This window comes from Xenopus laevis, chromosome 1S (genome assembly GCF_017654675.1).
Source record: "Xenopus laevis strain J_2021 chromosome 1S, Xenopus_laevis_v10.1, whole genome shotgun sequence".
Taxonomy (NCBI): Eukaryota; Metazoa; Chordata; class Amphibia; order Anura; family Pipidae; genus Xenopus; species Xenopus laevis.
In genome coordinates, this window is record NC_054372.1 from 201,900,182 (window position 1) to 201,919,283 (window position 19,102).

Below are 19,102 nucleotides of genomic sequence, written 5' to 3' on the forward strand. Positions count from 1 at the left end.
TTGAACCCCTCCTAGAGATATTTGGGGCTCACTCCCGGTACAGGGGCCCCTGTGTGCCAGGAAAACTGATCCCCTGCCCAAGAGTAGCTGGACTTGTGCACATTGGCAGCAGAGCTTGCAATCCATTGGACACCCCTTTGGGGAAGGAGCCAGTGCCCTTTACGGAGGCTTTGGGTTCATTATATGACAGTTAATAGCGCTGGTGGATAATGTAAACATTAACTTATTAACTAGAGAATCAGGTTTCCCAGTCATTAAATGTTTATGGTTTGGGCTGAATTCTGACTCTCACGTTACAGGACAAGAACACAAGGTCGTCAGATCCTCGTCACCCCAATGGGGGTGGGGCCAGATACCTGCCATTCTTTCCCAGGAGGATTTTAATGAGCTGTAACCCTTGCACTGCAGGATGGAATGAACATACCCAGGCCTAGTGTGGCATATAGTGTATATAGTTAGTGCATGGGTACAGGGAGTTGGTGGCAGTGCATGGGTTAGTGCATGGGTACAGGGAGTTGGTGGCAGTGCAAGGGTTAGTGGAGGCAGGGAGTTGATGCAGTATATATATATATATATAGAGCTGATGAACTGATTACAGTTGGGGGGTTGGACTTTGCCCCTGGGCTGGTACATAGTGTTCTGTATAAAGTGAGAATTAGTAATTGGTGCAGATATGAGCGGTGACTTTGCCCTTCTCCCCGCAGCACTCGCTCCATTACTGACCCAAATCTGCCTCCCGGGGCAGCGCCAGCTTGTGGGAAGGGGCTGATGTGGGTGAGGGGGACGGGAGGATAAAGAAGATAATAAGTGATAGGAGCATGAGCTTTATTCACCAGTAGCTCCTCCCAGCAGACAGGAGGGAGCCAATGAGATTAGAGGAGGGAAAGGGGTGTTACAGGGAGAGCTGGAGGGGAGAGGGACTGCAATGGCCTGTGTGAGAGCGGGGCAACATGTTCCAGGATTCTGTTCTGGATTCGGGCAGAATTCAGCCTTTTTCAGATTCGGCCTTGTGACTGGGAGAAATAAATCCTAATTTGCAAATGTAAATTAGGGGCGGGGGAGGAAAATCACTTGATTTTTTTTCACAAAACAAGGAAGTAAAATATTTTTTCCACATTGTCCTTTTCTGCCCCTAATTTGCATATGCAAAATAGGATTCCAATTCGGTTTGGTATTTGGGTGAATCACAAAAAGTGGACTCGGTGCATTCCAAACTAATAGCAAAAGAAAAAACAAAATAAAAAGAAAACAATGAATCTGTTATGGTTACCGACGTGGCTGTCCGTAGCAACCAGATTAATAATAGGGCAAGAAACTCTAACTGCTGATGTATTGCATGCTGAGTTTATATACAGGATGGCTTGCCCTTTAGATTGTCAGCTCCCAGACTCAGTATATTGGCTGGCTGGGGGTGGCACATCTAGTTCTGGGGGGGGGGGTGTAGGTTTATGGGGCTCTTAGTTGTGAGTTGGGGGGTCCCTTGTCCCCTGATAAACAGACAGGAGCTCACTGGGTGCCACTCACAGAATTACAAGAAGGACAGAGATAAATCAGTCGGGTTCCCTCTGTGGGGCCCCGGACATGTGGCCCCGCTCTCACAGAAGCCATTGCAGTCCCTCTCCCCTCTCAGCAGAGCTGATATTTAATCCCCCAGCAAGGAATAGTGGCACAGTCCATGGGCAGTTTATTATAACGAGGGGCACCTTGTGTCTCACACGGGCATCAGCCACTGGCCGGGGCAGTAAAACACTTTGCTATTTGCTGGGGGTTCTGACCCTGCTGCCCTGGGGGGGGGGGCAGGGTGTATGGGAGTTGCAGGAGAACTGGGCACCACAAGAATAAGCCAACAGGGAGTTTGGCAGATCTCAGCCAATCAGAAGCAACACATGAGCTTGGGCCTATCAATCTCCTATTGTTATTCATTACTGGGGGCGGGACTTCACTGCTCATTATCATCATATCATAAAAGCGCATATTAATCACAATCATGAAGTTCCGCTTCTGAGGCAACGACACTGTGAGACATTTCCGTGTTTGTTGTATGAGGGAGACCTGCCAAGTCTGTGGTTCTTGGATCTTCTCCATAACACGGGAGGGAAGACCTTGTAGTAGCAGCTCTGGAGCCCGTCCAAGGTTCATGCCGGGGACATCCATGTCCTGGGGCAGCCGCTCCGTCATTCTTACATAACACGGAATAACGGAGTGTTCTCTGCTCCGACTATCTCTACTTCTTCTCCTGCCAACCATACATGTAACATAGAATCCCACCATCTTCTCTCCTACTATCTCTATTTCTTCTCCTGCCAACCATACATGTAACATAGAATCCCACCATCTTCTCTCCAACTATATTTACTTCTTCTCCTGAGAACCATACGTATAACATGGAATCCCACCTTCTTCTCTCCAACTATATTTACTTCTCCTGCCAACCATACATGTAACATGGAATCCCACCATCTTCTCTCCTATTATCTCTACTTCTTCTCCTGCCAACCATACGTGTAACATGGAATCCCACCATCTTCTCTCCTATTATCTCTACTTCTTCTCCTGCCAACCATACGTGTAACATGGAATCCCACCATCTTCTCTCCTACTATCTCTACTTCTTCTCCTGCCAACCATACATGTAACATAGAATCCCACCACCTTCTCTCCTATTATCTCTACTTCTTCTCCTGCCAACCATACGTGTAACATGGAATCCCACCATCTTCTCTCCTACTATCTCTACTTCTTCTCCTGCCAACCATACGTGTAACATGGAATCCCACCATCTTCTCTCCTACTATCTCCACTTCTTCTCCTGCCAACCATACGTGTAACATGGAATCCCACCATCTTCTCTCCTACTATCTCCACTTCTTCTCCTGCCAACCATACGTGTAACATGGAATCCCACCATCTTCTCTCCTACTATCTCTACTTCTTCTCCTGCCAACCATACATGTAACATAGAATCCCACCATCTTCTCTCCTATTATCTCTACTTCTTCTCCTGCCAACCATACGTGTAACATGGAATCCCACCATCTTCTCTCCTTCTATCTCTACTTCTTCTCCTGCCAACCATACGTGTAACATGGAATCCCACCATCTTCTCTCCTACTATCTCCACTTCTTCTCCTGCCAACCATACGTGTAACATGGAATCCCACCATCTTCTCTCCTACTATCTCTACTTCTTCTCCTGCCAACCATACATGTAACATAGAATCCCACCATCTTCTCTCCTATTATCTCTACTTCTTCTCCTGCCAACCATACGTGTAACATGGAATCCCACCATCTTCTCTCCTACTATCTCTACTTCTTCTCCTGCCAACCATACGTGTAACATGGAATCCCACCATCTTCTCTCCTACTATCTCTACTTCTTCTCCTGACAACCATACGTGTAACATGGAATCCCACCATCTTCTCTCCTACTATCTCTACTTCTTCTCCTGCCATCTATATGTGTAACATGGAATCCCACCATCTTCTCTCCTACTATCTCTACTTCTTCTCCTGCCAACCATACATGTAACATAGAATCCCACCATCTTCTCTCCTATTATCTCTACTTCTTCTCCTGCCAACCATACGTGTAACATGGAATCCCACCATCTTCTCTCCTACTATCTCTACTTCTTCTCCTGCCATCTATACGTGTAACATGGAATCCCACCATCTTCTCTCCTACTATCTCTACTTCTTCTCCTGCCAACTATACATGTAACATGGAATCCCACCATCTTCTCTCCTACTATCTCTACTTCTTCTCCTGCCAACCATACGTGTAACATGGAATCCCACCATCTTCTCTCCTACTATCTCTACTTCTTCTCCTGCCAAGCATACATGTAACATGGAATCCAACCATCTTCTCTCCTACTATCTCTACTTCTTCTCCTGCCAACCATACGTGTAACATGGAATCCCACCATCTTCTCTCCTACTATCTCTACTTCTTCTCCTGCCAACCATACGTGTAACATGGAATCCCACCATCTTCTCTCCTACTATCTCTACTTCTTCTCCTGCCAACCATACGTGTAACATGGAATCCCACCATCTTCTCTCCTACTATCTCTACTTCTTCTCCTGCCAACCATACGTGTAACATGGAATCCCACCATCTTCTCTCCTACTATCTCTACTTCTTCTCCTGCCAAGCATACATGTAAAATGGAATCCCACTGAGCTCTCTCATACAATCACTTCCCGGCTATGGGTAAATAATTATTAATTAAATAAATGATTAACCTGTTCTGTGCCGGCTGAGGTTTCTGCTCCTGGAGGGAGAAGATAAAAAACACAATGTGAAAGCTGAAATGACGCAGTGGAAACCAGACAACCTTGAGATACTGGTGGAGCCAAGACTTTAGGGGTCACACTGGGTCCCTGACAGCAGAGTCATTGTTGGTGCAGTGACAGGCAGCAGAACCACAGTTCCCAGCATCCCCTGTGAGCCGCTGCCAATCACATGACCATAGGAAGGTTAATCAGGCAGAGGAATGGGGAGAAGAGGAGACAGAAGGGGTGGGAGAGACCAGGAAGGAATGTAACAGTTGTCCCAACAAGGCTGAAAGGAGTGTCAGTAAATATTCAATTTTATTCCCGAAACGAGAGAAGTAATTTATGAGCTTGGTTTGGGGGAGGGGCCAATAAACCTGCTTGTCTTGGGGGGGGCACTGCCCATTATCTCACTGTCGGTCTCATGTCTGTATGTGATGCCCCAGCACCTCCTCGTTGTTACTTCCAATGTGTCCCTTGGGTGACAAAGCAGTTTTACCTTAGCACCCCCTGCCGTACAGAACATGAATGTCAGTTCAGCTGCCCAGGGGCAATGCAGGGCCACCTCAGCGCATTGTCACAGCAATGAAATGGTTAATGAGTGTATATTGTATGTACAGTATATATATATATATATATATATATATATATATATATATATATATATATATATATATATATATATATATATATATATATATATATATAGAGGAGTAGCAGCTTTTATCCCTATAATGATCCCTATAATGAGCCTCAGGGATGTGCCAGTGTGTGGGTGCTGCCATGCTGCTTTCTTGCTGATCAGACTCTGCGCTGCCCCCAGTGGCCGGAGTTGGTCTGACAGTAACAGTGGGAATTGTAGAGACACGGGGGCATGAAGCTTCAGTCAATAGCCCCTAGTACCCCCCACCCAGGCTGGATCTCTGGCCTTAAAGTGACACTCACACCCAAGCCCTGGGGGTGTCCAGTTTGTACCCTCACGTCAGTGTCATGTAGCTGTTGGGAAAGGAAAGGATTGTGGGAGTTGTAGTTCAGTAGTGGCTGTGGGGTCACTGATTGGACAGGCTTGGTTTAGGAAGGTTGTGCTCTGATTGGATATTTGCTCTTGGGTGGGGTTGAGTCTAATGAGGGATCAGCTCAGAACCCCCGGCTGGAGGTTGGGGCCCATTTCAATTTTGGGAGATTGTCTGGCTCCTTTGGATTGGGATTTGTCATTCAAATGTGGCCCTTCCTCCATCCCTGGGCCCCTGGAGTACAAGGAGCTGCAATACTCCCAGCAGGTCACTGCTAATGCTCGAATATAAAGGTTGCTGGGAGTTGTAGAGCAATAACCGCGGATTATAAATATTGTTTGGCCCCAGGCAGGGTATTTGCCCACTTTGACAGTCCCCCTTATGTGGATCCATCGAGCAATGGGTTAATGTGGCCTGCAGGGAATGTGCCAGTCATGTCGGTGCCCCATAGAAATCAGTCTGAACCCTCATGTACTGACGTCTCTATCACCAGCGGGGGGACTGGGCACAGCACAAGAGGGGCCCCCTGAGACATATTATATAATAGCTCTTACTTATAGTATTGGGGTCCACGCCTGTCCCTCTGCCTCTCTGCAGCCACTTTGCTTAACCTGCGTGCCACTATGTAGCCACCCTTCATGCCCCCCTGCAGAACTCGCTGAACTGCTGGAGCACCAGTTAGACATCTTTGTTACATTTCAATGTGATATTGTGCCCCAGGGAAATATTCCCATTTAACCCCTCGTGTACTTTACTCTGCAGCTCTATGAGCTCGACGAGGACCCCAAGCGCAAGGAATTTTTGGATGATTTGTTCAGCTTCATGCAGAAGAGAGGTAAGTGCCGGGCCCATGGGAAAGAGCCAACGGACTCATTGACACTTTCTAATCCAAACTCTATAGAGAGGTGTCACCCCCCTCCCCCCACACACTGCACCATAGAATAATAGAGAAATGTTACATATAGTCCATATATACATATAGTCCATATATACATATAGTCCATATATAAATATACATATAGTCCATATATAAATATACATATAGTCCATATATAAATATACATACAGTCCATATAAACATATACTTATAGTCCATATATACATATAGTCCAGATACAGATCTGCTGATCCCCAACTAAAATCTACTGATCCCCAACTAAAGATCTACTGATCCCCAACTAAAGATCTACTGATCCCCAACTAAAGATCTACTGATCCCCAACTAAAGATCTACTGATCTACTAAAGATCTACTGATCCTAATCCCAGATAAAGGACTAAAGATCTACTGATCCCAACTAAAGATCCCCAACTAAAGATCTACTGACTGATCCCCAACTAAAGATCTACTGATCCCCAACTAAAGATCTACTGATCCCCATAAGATCTACTGATCCCCAACTAAAGATCTTGATCTAAAGATCTACTGATCCCAACTAAAGATCTACTGATCCCCAACTAAGATCTACTGATCCCCAACTAAAGATCTACTGATCCCCAACTAAAGATCTACTGATCCCCAACTAAAGATCTACTGATCCCCAACTAAAGATCTACTGATCCCCAGATAAAGGATCTACTGATCCCAAACTAAAGAATCTACTGATCCCAGATAAAGATCTACTGATCCCCAACTAAAGATCTACTGATCCCCAACTAAAGATCTACTGATCCCCAACTAAAGATCTACTGATCCCCAGATAAAGATCTACTGATCCCCAACTAAAGATCTACTGATCCCCAGATAAAGATCTACTGATCCCCAACTAAAGATCTACTGATCCCCAACTAAAGATCTACTGATCCCCAACTAAAGATCTACTGATCCCCAACTAAAGATCTACTGATCCCCAGATAAAGATCTACTGATCCCCAACTAAAGATCTACTGATCCCCAACTAAAGATCTACTGATCCCCAACTAAAGATCTACTGATCCCCAACTAAAGATCTACTGATCCCCCAACTAAAGGATCTTTATACTGATCCCCCAACTAAAGTTCTGCTGATCCCCAAACTAAAGATCTGCTGATCCCCAGATAAAGATCTACTGATCCCAAACTAAAGATCTGCTGATCCCCAGATAAATATCTACTGATCCCCAACTAAAGATCTACTGATCCCCAACTAAAGATCTACTGATCCCCAACTAAAGATCTGCTGATCCCCAGATAAAGATCTACTGATCCCAAACTAAAGATCTACTGATCCCCAGATAAAGATCTACTGATCCCCAACTAAAGATCTACTGATCCCCAACTAAAGATCTACTGATCCCCAACTAAAGATCTACTGATCCCCAACTAAAGATCTACTGATCCCCAACTAAAGATCTACTGATCCCCAACTAAAGATCTACTGATCCCCAACTAAAGATCTGCTGATCCCCAACTAAAGATCTGCTGATCCCCAGATAAAGATCTACTGATCCCAAACTAAAGATCTACTGATCCCCAGATAAATATCTACTGATCCCCAACTAAAGATCTACTGATCCCCAACTAAAGATCTACTGATCCCCAACTAAAGATCTGCTGATCCCCAACTAAAGATCTGCTGATCCCCAGATAAAGATCTACTGATCCCCAACTAAAGATCTACTGATCCCCAACTAAAGATCTGCTGATCCCCAGATAAAGATCTACTGATCCCAAACTAAAGATCTACTGATCCCCAGATAAAGATCTACTGATCCCCAACTAAAGATCTACTGATCCCCAGATAAAGATCTACTGATCTTACTGATTTGACTCAATGAGGAGGAGATTCTAATCCAATACTCTGTATTTATGGATTATTTATTTCTTTTGATTTTGTTGTTTGATTCAAGGTTTCTTTATTTTCTACACTTTTGTTGTGACATTTCCTCACATCTTTGCCAGTCACGTCTTTCCCGCACACCTCGTATTTATTCTGATGTTTGTGGTTCCGGTTCACTTTGAAAAAAGCTGTTGTTCCAGCCGAAACTTTTTGCCTTTCAATAAAATCCTTTTATACATCGTAAATCCTGTGAGTGCGACTACTTCACTCAACTTATATTTATATAGAGAGAGAGAGGTGTCCACTGTATATATGTCAGTGACTGTATAGTGGCCCTTACTACAGACAGGGCCCGACCAACCCAGTCTTTGCTCCACAGCAGCATCACTGTTACAAATACTCCACTTCCTCCCTGTTAGTTAGCTTTGCCTTTAATCTCCTGCTGCTCCAATGAGAAATACTCCCAGCGCCACTTATTGACCAGAAATCAACTGCAGCTTTTTGTAACGAGCTCTGGGTGAATAATTAGCGCCATCGACTCGTCAATAAAAGCTTTAACCTGTGACCTCCCTCATCCCCCACCCGCCTGGAACAATTAGAGAGACGGGAGATGCGCTCACCCAATTATTAACGGCCGTGTCTGAATTAACGAACATGCAGCTCGATAACCATATCAGGCAGGGGTTAATGTTCTGCTAATTAACAGTAACATGGAAATGCCACTGTACCCCCTACTGACAATTATAAGGATATTAGAAGTCAGTGAGGGGTTGTTCTGTGACCATATAAAGGCACAAGGCTGCAGGCTGAGTTATACAGGGAACTCTGAGTATCACTCATGTATTATAAGGGATAATGTACCCCCTACTGTAAATGATAAGGATATTAGAAGTCACTGAGGGGTTGTTCTGTGACCATATAAAGGCACAAGGCTGCAGGCTGAGTTATACAGGGAACTCTGAGTATCACTCATGTATTATAAGGGATAATGTACCCCCTACTGTAAATGATAAGGATATTAGAAGTCACTGAGGGGTTGTTCTGTGACCATATAAAGGCAATATATTTTGGAATAGGGGGTAGATGTTTTTATATAACAGTGACATCACTGAGCAGCATTTATAGCTGATGATGTCACTGGGAGGTGTATATAAGGATATGATATTCTCAGGCATCAGGACTGGGAGACAAATAGTCTCAGATATTCCAGTTTCACAGAGGCCCAAACAGCCCCCACCTGCCCACTAAATAGTGATTTTCTACGGCAACTTAAAGCAGCCCCTGTGGCATTTGCCAGAATGTACAGATTGCCAGTCCGGGGCTGCCAGGCATCACAGAGTTGTAGCCAAACATGAGAGAGACTGAGTTGTTGGGGGCACATAGTTGCCCAGATTAGTGACGTTGGGGTCGGTGTTAGAGGTAAGAGGGGGCAGCTGAGCTGTAGGAAACACAATCATTTCCCTGTGACAGTTGCATCACATCTGCCGGGAGATCAATGCGCAATTAATTCCCAATCTCTCCTGTTATTTCTTTCCCTACTCTGCGTCTGGTCCTGTGCCCCCCGCAATTTACTGGTGAGAGAGGGGGAGACCCAGATACATCACTTACATAACAGCACTGGGGTCTGTCCTACAGTCACATGTTACTGCTATAGTCTGACCACTCCCCCACAACTAGCACCTGCTTCTCCTCTGCTGGGAGACTGTTCCCTGTATCTACTCCCCTTTCTGTAAAGTAACACTTCCTTATGTTCCCTTTCACTCTCCCTCCTATTCCTTTACTGTATTAGTCCTACCACCCCTGCTGGGAGACTGTTCCCTGTATCTACTCCCCTTTCTGTAAAGTATCACTTCCTTATGTTCCCTTTCACTCTCCCTCCTATTCCTTTACTGTATTAGTCCTACCACCCCTGCTGGGAGTCTGTTCGCTGTATCTATCCCCCTTTCACTCTCCCTCCTATTCCTTTACTGTATTAGTCCTACCACCCCTGCTGGGAGTCTGTTCCCTGTATCTATCCCCCTTTCACTCTCCCTCCTATTCCTTTACTGTATTAGTCCTACCACCCCTGCTGGGAGTCTGTTCCTTATAGGAAGGCCAGAGAAGGTGACAGGCCTAACAGACAGACAGACAGACAGAAGGCTGTGTTGGGGGGAGATTTCACATTAAGGGGCAGAATGACTAGGGTTGAATTTACAGTGTACATCATGTGCAGTAACTAACATCATGTAAAGGCTGTTGAGACAGTAGATATTAGAGTGCTAGCTCTGCTGCTCAGAATTGACCTGACATGATGATTACTCTCGTCCCCACCTCACTGTACCCCAAATGTGGCTCCTGGGTAGCAGATAGAAGTAAGTGCAGTATCCTGGGGGCTGGAGGGTTAATGCTCAGAGGAAGAGGAGGATTCATGAGTTGCTGATGATCACTTCATTATCTCTCTCTCTCCAGAGCTAATTAAGTCGATCTCCAGTCACACACAAGCAGATAAGGGCACTAATTAATGCAAAACTGTCTCATTTTTCTCTGCTGCACCAAATCAATCTCAGCCCCCAGCCCGGCCTCCGGGAGTCAATGGCAACAGCAGATAATAATAATAATATTAATAGGGACACATTAATCCAGACTTTGTGTGTGGGCAGTGTGCAAGGGTGCTGGGAGTTACAATAGGGAGGGTGCGGGAGAGGGCAGAACTGGAGCAGTAGGGTAAATATCATTAGCTCCCGAGCCTGATCTAGTTCTAGTCCTTGTGTTCTAATGTTCTAGTGCCGTACAGCTCTGTATACTGTAGAGTTTACTTTCCCTTTAGCTCAGGACGTGGCTGGATCGTTTCTTCCCATTGACTATAAATAAGGAAGGACGGTCGCTCCCATTGGCTATAAATAAGGAAGGGTGGCTGCTCCCATTGGCTATAAATAAGGAAGGACGGCTGCTCCCATTGGCTATAAATAAGGAAGGGTGGCTGCTCCCATTGGCTATAAATAAGGAAGGGCGGCTGCTCCCATTGGCTATGAATAAGGAAGGGCAACTGCTACTGTAGGACTGAATGTGCCCAGAAGTCCATGTGCCTCGTGCTCCATAAAACCAGGAGGGGGATAAAGATGAATAAAGTGACAGCTCCTTGTGAGACCATTAAAAGTCATAAAAGTCTCCGGAATTGTTTCACTGGCACATTGGGAGGGGGGTCAGATTTAGGGTGAGTGACACAAATGTGAGACTGGGGAAATGAATTTGGGAAGGTTTTATTAGGGATGGGAGGCACCAATGCACCAAACTGGAGAGGGTGCCAATTAATCCAATTTACTAGTGGGCTATCTGGTTGCAGTTGGGTTCTGCCTCACTGTGCCATGGTAAGTGTGCCAGGGTAAGTGTGCCATGGTAAGTGTGCCACGGTAAGTGTGCCGGGTAAGTGTGCCGGGGTAAGTGCGCCATGGTAAGTGCACCATGGTAAGTGTGCCGGGTAAGTGTGCCATGGTAAGTGTGCCGGGTAAGTGTGCCATGGTAAGTGTGCCGGGTAAGTGCACCATGGTAAGTGTGCCATGGTAAGTGCACCATGGTAAGTGTGCCGGGTAAGTGTACCGGGTAAGTGTGCCATGGTAAATGTGCCGGGTAAGTGTGCAATGGTAAGTGTGCCGGGTAAGTGTGCCGGGTAAGTGTGCCATGGTAAGTGTGCCATGGTATGTGTGCCATGGTAAGTGTGCCACGGTAAGTGTGCCGGGTAAGTGTGCCGGGGTAAGTGCGCCATGGTAAGTGCACCATGGTAAGTGTGCCGGGTAAGTGTGCCATGGTAAGTGTGCCGGGTAAGTGTGCCGGGGTAAGTGTGCCATGGTAAGTGCACCATGGTAAGTGTGCCGGGTAAGTGTGCCGGGTAAGTGTACCGGGTAAGTGTGCCATGGTAAATGTGCCGGGTAAGTGTGCAATGATAAGTGTGCCGGGTAAGTCCCATGTAAGTGTGCCGGTAAGTGGCGGGCGGTCTGTTGGTAAAATTTCACATGAAGGTAGGGGGGTGGTAAGTGTGCCATGGTAAGTGTGCCATGGTATGTGTGCCGGGTAAGTGTGCCATGGTAAGTGTGCCAGGGTTAGTGTGCCGGGTAAGTGTGCCAGGGTAATTGTGCCAGGGTAAGTGTGCCAGGGTAAGTGTGCCAGGGCAAGTGTGCCGGGTAAGTGTGCCGGGGTAAGCGTGCCAGGGTAAGCGTGCCAGGGTAAGCGTGCCAGGGAAAGCGTGCCGGTAAAGTGTGCCTGGATAAGTGTGCCAGGGTGTGTGCCGGGTAAGCATGCCATGGTAAGCGTGCCGGGGTAAGCGTGCCGGGTAAGCGTGCCGGGTAAGCGTGCTGGGGTAAGTGTGCCGGGGTAAGTGTGCCGGGTAAGTGTGCCGGGGTAAGTGTGCCGGGGTAAGTGCGCCATGGTAAGTGTGCCGGGGTAAGTGTGCCGGGTAAGTGTGCCGGGGTAAGTGTGCCGGGTAAGTGTGCCATGGTAAGTGTGCTTAGTAAGTGCGCCATGGTAAGTGTGCGGGTAAGTGTGCCAGGGTAAGTGTGCCGGGTAAGTGTGCCATGGTAAGCGTGCCGGGGTAAGCGTGCCAGGGTAAGTGTGCCAGGGCAAGTGTGCCGAGTAAGCGTGCCATGGTAAGCGTGCCGAGGTAAGCGTGCCAGGGGAAGCGTGCCAGGGTAAATGTTCCAGTTAAGTGCTCCGGATAAGTGTGCCAGGGTAAGTGTGCCGGGTAAGTGTGCCATGGTAAGTGTGCCAGGGTAAGTGCACCATGGTAAGTGTGCTGGGTAAGTGTGCCCGGGCAAGTGTGCCAGGGTAAGTGTGCTGGGTAAGTGTGCCCGGGTAAGTGTGCCAGGGTAAGTGTGCCGGTTGGTAAGTGTGCCGGGTAAATATGCCATGGTAAGTGTGCCGAGTAAGTGTGCCATGGTAAGTGTGCCGAGTAAGTGTGCTGGGTAAGTGTGCCAGGGTAAGTGTGCCAGGGTAAGTGTAGAGTTCACAGGAGCAGTAATAAGCCGACGGAGTGAGCCCATTAGCAGGGAATCTGCATGCCGGTGTGTCCTAAGGAACCGCTCTGGCCGCGGCAAACAACAACTTGCAAAAATTCAGAGACGGACTCCACCGGAACAGTAGACACTCAGGGAACCAGCGTTTAAAACTGTAAAACTGTAAAAACGCAGATTAAAATCACCAGCGGGCAGGCGATGTGCGCACATCCCCTGCCCGCTGGTGATTTTAATCTGCGTCTAATAAAGCATTTACAGTTTTAAACGCTGGTTCCCTGAGTGTCTACTGTTCCGCTGAATTTTTGCCAGGGTAAGTGTGCCAGGGTTAGTGTTCTGGGTAAGTGTGCCATGGTAAGTGTGCCAGGGTAAGTGTGCCGGGTGAGTGTGCCGGGTAAGAGTGCCGGGTAAGTGTGCCGGGTAAGCGTGCCATAGTAAGTGTGCCAGGGTAAGCGTGCCGGGGTAAGTGTGCCGGTGTAAGTGTGCCGGGTAAGTGTGCCAGGGTAAGTGTGCCAGGTAAGTGTGCGGGTAAGTGTGCCGGTAAGTGTTGCCGGGTAAGTGTGCCAGGTAAGTGTGCCGGGTAAGTGTGCCGGGTAAGTGTGCCATGGTAAGTGTGCAGGTAAGTGTGCCTAGGGGTAAGTGTGCCGGTATAGTGTGCCAGGTAGTGTGCCAGGGTAAGTGTGCCGGGTAAGTGTGCCATGGTAAGTGTGCCAGGGGTAAGTGTGCCGGTAAGGTGCCAGGTAATGGTGCCGGTAAGTTGCCGGTAAGTGTGCCGGTAAGTGGCCAGGTAAGTGTGCGGGTAAGTGTGCCGGGTAAGGTGCCGGGTAAGGTGCCGGTAAGGTGCGGGGTAAGTGTGCCGGGTAAGGTGCCGGTAAGCGTGCGGGTAAGTGTGCCGGGTAAGGTGCGGTAAGGTGCCGGTAAGTGTGCCGGGTAAGTGTGCCAGGTAAGTGTGCGGTAATGTGCCGGGTAGTGTGCCGGGTAAGTGTGCCAGGGTAAGTGTGCCAGGTAGTGTCAGGTAAGTGCCAGGTAAGTGGCCAGGTAAGTTGCCAGGGTAAGTGTGGGATGTGTGCGGGTAAGTGTGCCAGGTAAGTGTGCCAGGGTAAGTGTGCCAGGTAAGGCTGGCGCCGGGTAAGGTGCCAAGGTAAGTGTGCCAGGGTAAGTGTGCCAGGTAATGTGCGGGTAAGTGTGCCAGGTAAGTGTGCCGGGTAAGGTGCCAGTGGTAAAGTGTGCCAGGGTAAGTGTGCCTGGTAAGTGTGCCTGGTAGTTGTGCCAGGGTAAGTGTGCCGGGTAATGTGCCAGGTAATTGTGCCGGGTAAGTGTGCCAGGTAGTCAGTGTGCCGGTAAGTGCGGTAAGGTGCCGGTAGTGTGAAGTGCCGGTAAGTGTGCCTGTAAGTGTGCCGGTAATGTGCCGGTAAGTGTGCCAGGGTAAGTGTGCCGGTAAGTGCCAGGTAAGTGTGCCAGGGTAAGGTGCCATGGTAAGTGTGCCAGGTAAGTTTGCCAGGGTAAGTGTGCCGGGTAGTGTGCCGGGTAAGTGTGCCAGGTAAGTGTGCCAGGGTAAGTGTGCCGGGTAAGTGTGCCGGTAAGTGTGCCGGGTAGTGTGCCGGGTAAGTGTGCCAGGTAGGTGCCGGGAAGGTGCCATGGTAAGTGTGCCGGGTAAGGTGCCGGGTAAGTGTGCGGGTAAGTGTGCCAGGGTAAGTGTGCAGGGTAGTGTTGCCGGGTAAGTGTGCCGGGTAAGTGTGCCAGGTAAGTGTGCCAGGGTAAGTGTGCCAGGTAAGTGTGCCGGTAGTGTGCCAGGTAAGTGTGCCAGGTAAGGCGTAAGTGTGCCAGGGTAGTGTGCGGGTAAGCGTGCCAGGTAAGTGTGCGGGTAAGTGTCGGCGGTAAGTGTGCCATGGTAAGTGTGCCAGGTAAGGTGCCGGGTAAGTGTGCCCGGTAAGTGTGCCAGGGTAAGTGTGCCGGGTAAGTCGGGTAAGTGTGCCAGGGTAAGTGTGCCAGGTAAGTGTGCCATGGTAAGTGTGCCAGGGTAAGTGTGCCAGGGTAAGTGTGCTGGGTAAGTGTGCCGGGTAAGTGTGCCATGGTAAGTGTGCCGGGGTAAGTGTGCCGGGTAAGTGTGCCACGGTAAGTGTGCCAGGGTAAGTGTGCCGGGTAAGTGTGCCATGGTAAGTGTGCCAGGGTAAGTGTGCCGGGTAAGCGTGCCATGGTTTGCGTGCCGGGTAAGCGTGCCATGCTAAGTGTGCCGGGTAAGTGTGCCATGGTAAGTGTGCCGGAGTAACTGTGCCAGGGTAAGTGTGCCAGGGTAAGTGTGCCGGGTAAGTGTGCCAGTGTAATTGTGCCAAGGTAAGTGTGCCATGGTAAGTGTGCCATGGTAAGTGTGCCATGCTAAGTGTGCCGGGTAAGTGTGCCATGGTAAGAGTGCCATGGTAAATGTGCCGGGTAAGTGTGCCATGGTAAGTGTGCCGGGTAAGTGTGCCATGGTAAGTGTGCCGGGTAAGTGTGCCATGGTAAGTGTTCCATGGTTAGTGTGCCGGGGTAAGTGTGCCGGGGTAAGTGTGCCGGGTTCACTGTGCCAGGGTAAGTGTGCCGGGGTAAGTGTTCCAAGTAAGCGTGCCAGGGTAAGCGTGCCATGGTAAGCGTGCCATGGTAAGTGTGCTGGGTAAGTGTGTCGGGTAAGTGTGCCATGGTAAGTGTGCCATGGTAAGTGTGCCATGGTAAGTGTGCCGGGTAAGTGTGCCGGGTAAGTGTGCCGGGGTAAACGTGCCGGGATAAACGTGCCATGGTAAGCATGCCATGGTAAGCGTGACAGGGTAAGCGTGCCAGGTAAGTGTGCCATGGTAAGTGTGCCATGGTAAGTGTGCTGGGTAATTGTGACGGGTAAGTGTTCCAGGGTAAGGGTTCCAGGGTAAGTGTTCCAGGTAAGTGTGCCGGGTAAGTGTGCCAGGGTAAGTGTGCCGCGTATGTTTGCCGCGTAAGTGTGCACGGGGTAAGTGTGCCGCGTAAGTTTGCCGGGGTGTGTGTGCCAGTTAGGAGTGCAGCAGCTTGTGCCCTGGGTAGAATGGGGGTCCTGGGAAACTTCTCTGCTTCCTTATTGGTTGGTGCATTGCTCATTGGCTCCACCCAATTATATAAGGAGACACCATATGACAAGTGTGGATATTGATCTTATCATTGCCCAATGGCAGCACACGGACCCCCACAGAGTAACCGCACAGTAATGAGTCTGGCCGGGATCCATTGGGCAGTTCATTCTGGGGGGCATTAGGGAAACAAAATGGCGCAGTGATTAGATCCCTGGGGGCAGGATTGGTGCATTACCCACAGGTTGGGCCCCTGATCTATACAGATGGAATGTTGTTTGGCCCTGGCACTGCCCACACAATGCAGCCCCCCGAGACCCCAGGAATGTGTGAGTGTGAGTATGAGTGTGAGTGTGAGCAGCAGTTCCCTCTCAGGAAGTAGCAGAGCTGGAGGCTCATTATGGGCAGTCACTGATGGAGATACTCGGGGCTACATGGCTTTATTGGATTCCGGCTTAGGCTGCACCTGATACTTTCCTATAAGCCCAAGGGTCCCGTATAACAACAGACTTGTCTCACTCGGGGAGATGCAGTGGGAACAGATGGTGCACACATCACATGTAGTGAGAATCCCTTGTGAGGGGGGGAAAACCCTGTGTCCTAGTGCCCTTCCCCCACTGCTGGGTGGTCCCAGGGCAAGTGATGGGGTCATTCCCACAGAGATGTCTATGGGCCCTAACTATACTGGGGCCCCACATGTAGCGAATAACTGCTGCTCCTGACTCCTGATACAACTTCCCAATATCCACTCATTCCTCATTCTCTTCTCTGCACTGCTGCTTCTGACTCCTGATACAACTTCCCAATATCCATTCATTCCTCATTCTCTTCTCTGCACTGCTGCTTCTGACTCCTGATACAACTTCCCAATATCCATTCATTCCTCATTCTCACTGGGTTTATAGTTCTGTGTAACTGTCATTGTGTCTGTCCCTTTCTCTTCTCTGCACTGCTGCTTCTGACTCCTGATACAACTTGCCAATATCCATTCATTCCTCATTCTCACTGGGTTTATAGTTCTGTGTAACTGTCATTGTGTCTGTCTCTTCTCTGCACTGCTGCCTCTGACTCCTGATACAACTTCCCAATATCCACTCATTCCTCATTCTCTTCTCTGCACTGCTGCTTCTGACTCCTGATACAACTTCCCAATATCCATTCATTCCTCATTCTCTTCTCTGCACTGCTGCTTCTGACTCCTGATACAACTTCCCAATATCCATTCATTCCTCATTCTCACTGGGTTTATAGTTCTGTGTAACTGTCATTGTGTCTGTCCCTTTCTCTTCTCTGCACTGCTGCTTCTGACTCCTGATACAACTTCCCAATATCCATTCATTCCTCATTCTCACTGGGTTTATAGTTCTGTGTAACTGTCATTGTGTCTGTCCCTTTCTCTTCTCTGCACTGCTGCTTCTGACTCCTGATACAACTTCCCAATATCCATTCATTCCTCATTCTCACTGGGTTTATAGTTCTGTGTAACTGTCATTGTGTCTGTCCCTTTCTCTGCACTGCTGCCTCTGACTCCTGATACAACTTCCCAATATCCATTCATTCCTCATTCTCACTGGGTTTATAGTTCTGTGTAACTGTCATTGTGTCTGTCCCTTTCTCTTCTCTGCACTGCTGCTTCTGACTCCTGATACAACTTCCCAATATCCATTCATTCCTCATTCTCACTGGGTTTATAGTTTCTGTGTAACTGTCATTGTGTCTGTCCCTTTCTCTGCACTGCTGCTTCTGACTCCTGATACAACTTCCCAATATCCATTCATTCCTCATTCTCACTGGGTTTATAGTTCTGTGTAACTGTCATTGTGTCTGTCCCTTTCTCTGCACTGCTGCTTCTGACTCCTGATACAACTTCCCAATATCCATTCATTCCTCATTCTCACTGGGTTTATAGTTCTGTGTAACTGTCATTGTGTCTGTCTCTTCTCTGCACTGCTGCCTCTGACTCCTGATACAACTTCCCAATATCCATTCATTCCTCATTCTCACTGGGTTTATAGTTCTGTGTAACTGTCATTGTGTCTGTCCCTTTCTCTTCTCTGCACTGCTGCTTCTGACTCCTGATACAACTTCCCAATATCCATTCATTCCTCATTCTCACTGGGTTTATAGTTCTGTGTAACTGTCATTGTGTCTGTCCCTTTCTCTTCTCTGCACTGCTGCTTCTGACTCCTGATACAACTTCCCAATATCCATTCATTCCTCATTCTCACTGGGTTTATAGTTCTGTGTAACTGTCATTGTGTCTGTCCCTTTCTCTGCACTGCTGCCTCTGACTCCTGATACAACTTCCCAATATCCATTCATTCCTCATTCTCACTGGGTTTATAGTTCTGTGTAACTGTCATTGTGTCTGTCCCTTTCTCTTCTCTGCACTGCTGCTTCTGACTCCTGATACAACTTCCCAATATCCATTCATTCCTCATTCTCACTGGGTTTATAGTTCTGTGTAACTGTCATTGTGTCTGTCCCTTTCTCTGCACTGCTGCTTCTGACTCCTGATACAACTTCCCAATATCCATTCATTCCTCATTCTCACTGGGTTTATAGTTCTGTGTAACTGTCATTGTGTCTGTCCCTGTCTCTTCTCTGCACTGCTGCTTCTGACTCCTGATACAACTTCCCAATATCCATTCATTCCTCATTCTCACTGGGTTTATAGTTCTGTGTAACTGTCATTGTGTCTGTCCCTTTCTCTTCTCTGCACTGCTGCTTCTGACTCCTGATACAACTTCCCAATATCCATTCATTCCTCATTCTCACTGGGTTTATAGTTCTGTGTAACTGTCATTGTGTCTGTCCCTTTCTCTGCACTGCTGCCTCTGACTCCTGATACAACTTCCCAATATCCATTCATTCCTCATTCTCACTGGGTTTATAGTTCTGTGTAACTGTCATTGTGTCTGTCCCTTTCTCTTCTCTGCACTGCTGCTTCTGACTCCTGATACAACTTCCCAATATCCATTCATTCCTCATTCTCAC

At 48.1% G+C, this 19,102-nt stretch overlaps 1 protein-coding gene across 2 annotated transcripts in view; it reads left to right on the plus strand.

Moving 5' to 3' along the window:
• The window catches only part of LOC108705089 (AT-rich interactive domain-containing protein 3A), a 51,279-nt gene that overhangs the window by 21,294 nt on the left and 10,883 nt on the right, over window positions 1-19,102 (plus strand). For both annotated transcript variants that reach the window (XM_018241886.2, XM_041580732.1), the window contains exon 3: window positions 6,057-6,129. In XM_018241886.2, coding sequence (XP_018097375.1) covers window positions 6,057-6,129 — 73 coding nt within the window. The remainder of the gene's footprint in view (window positions 1-6,056; window positions 6,130-19,102) is intronic.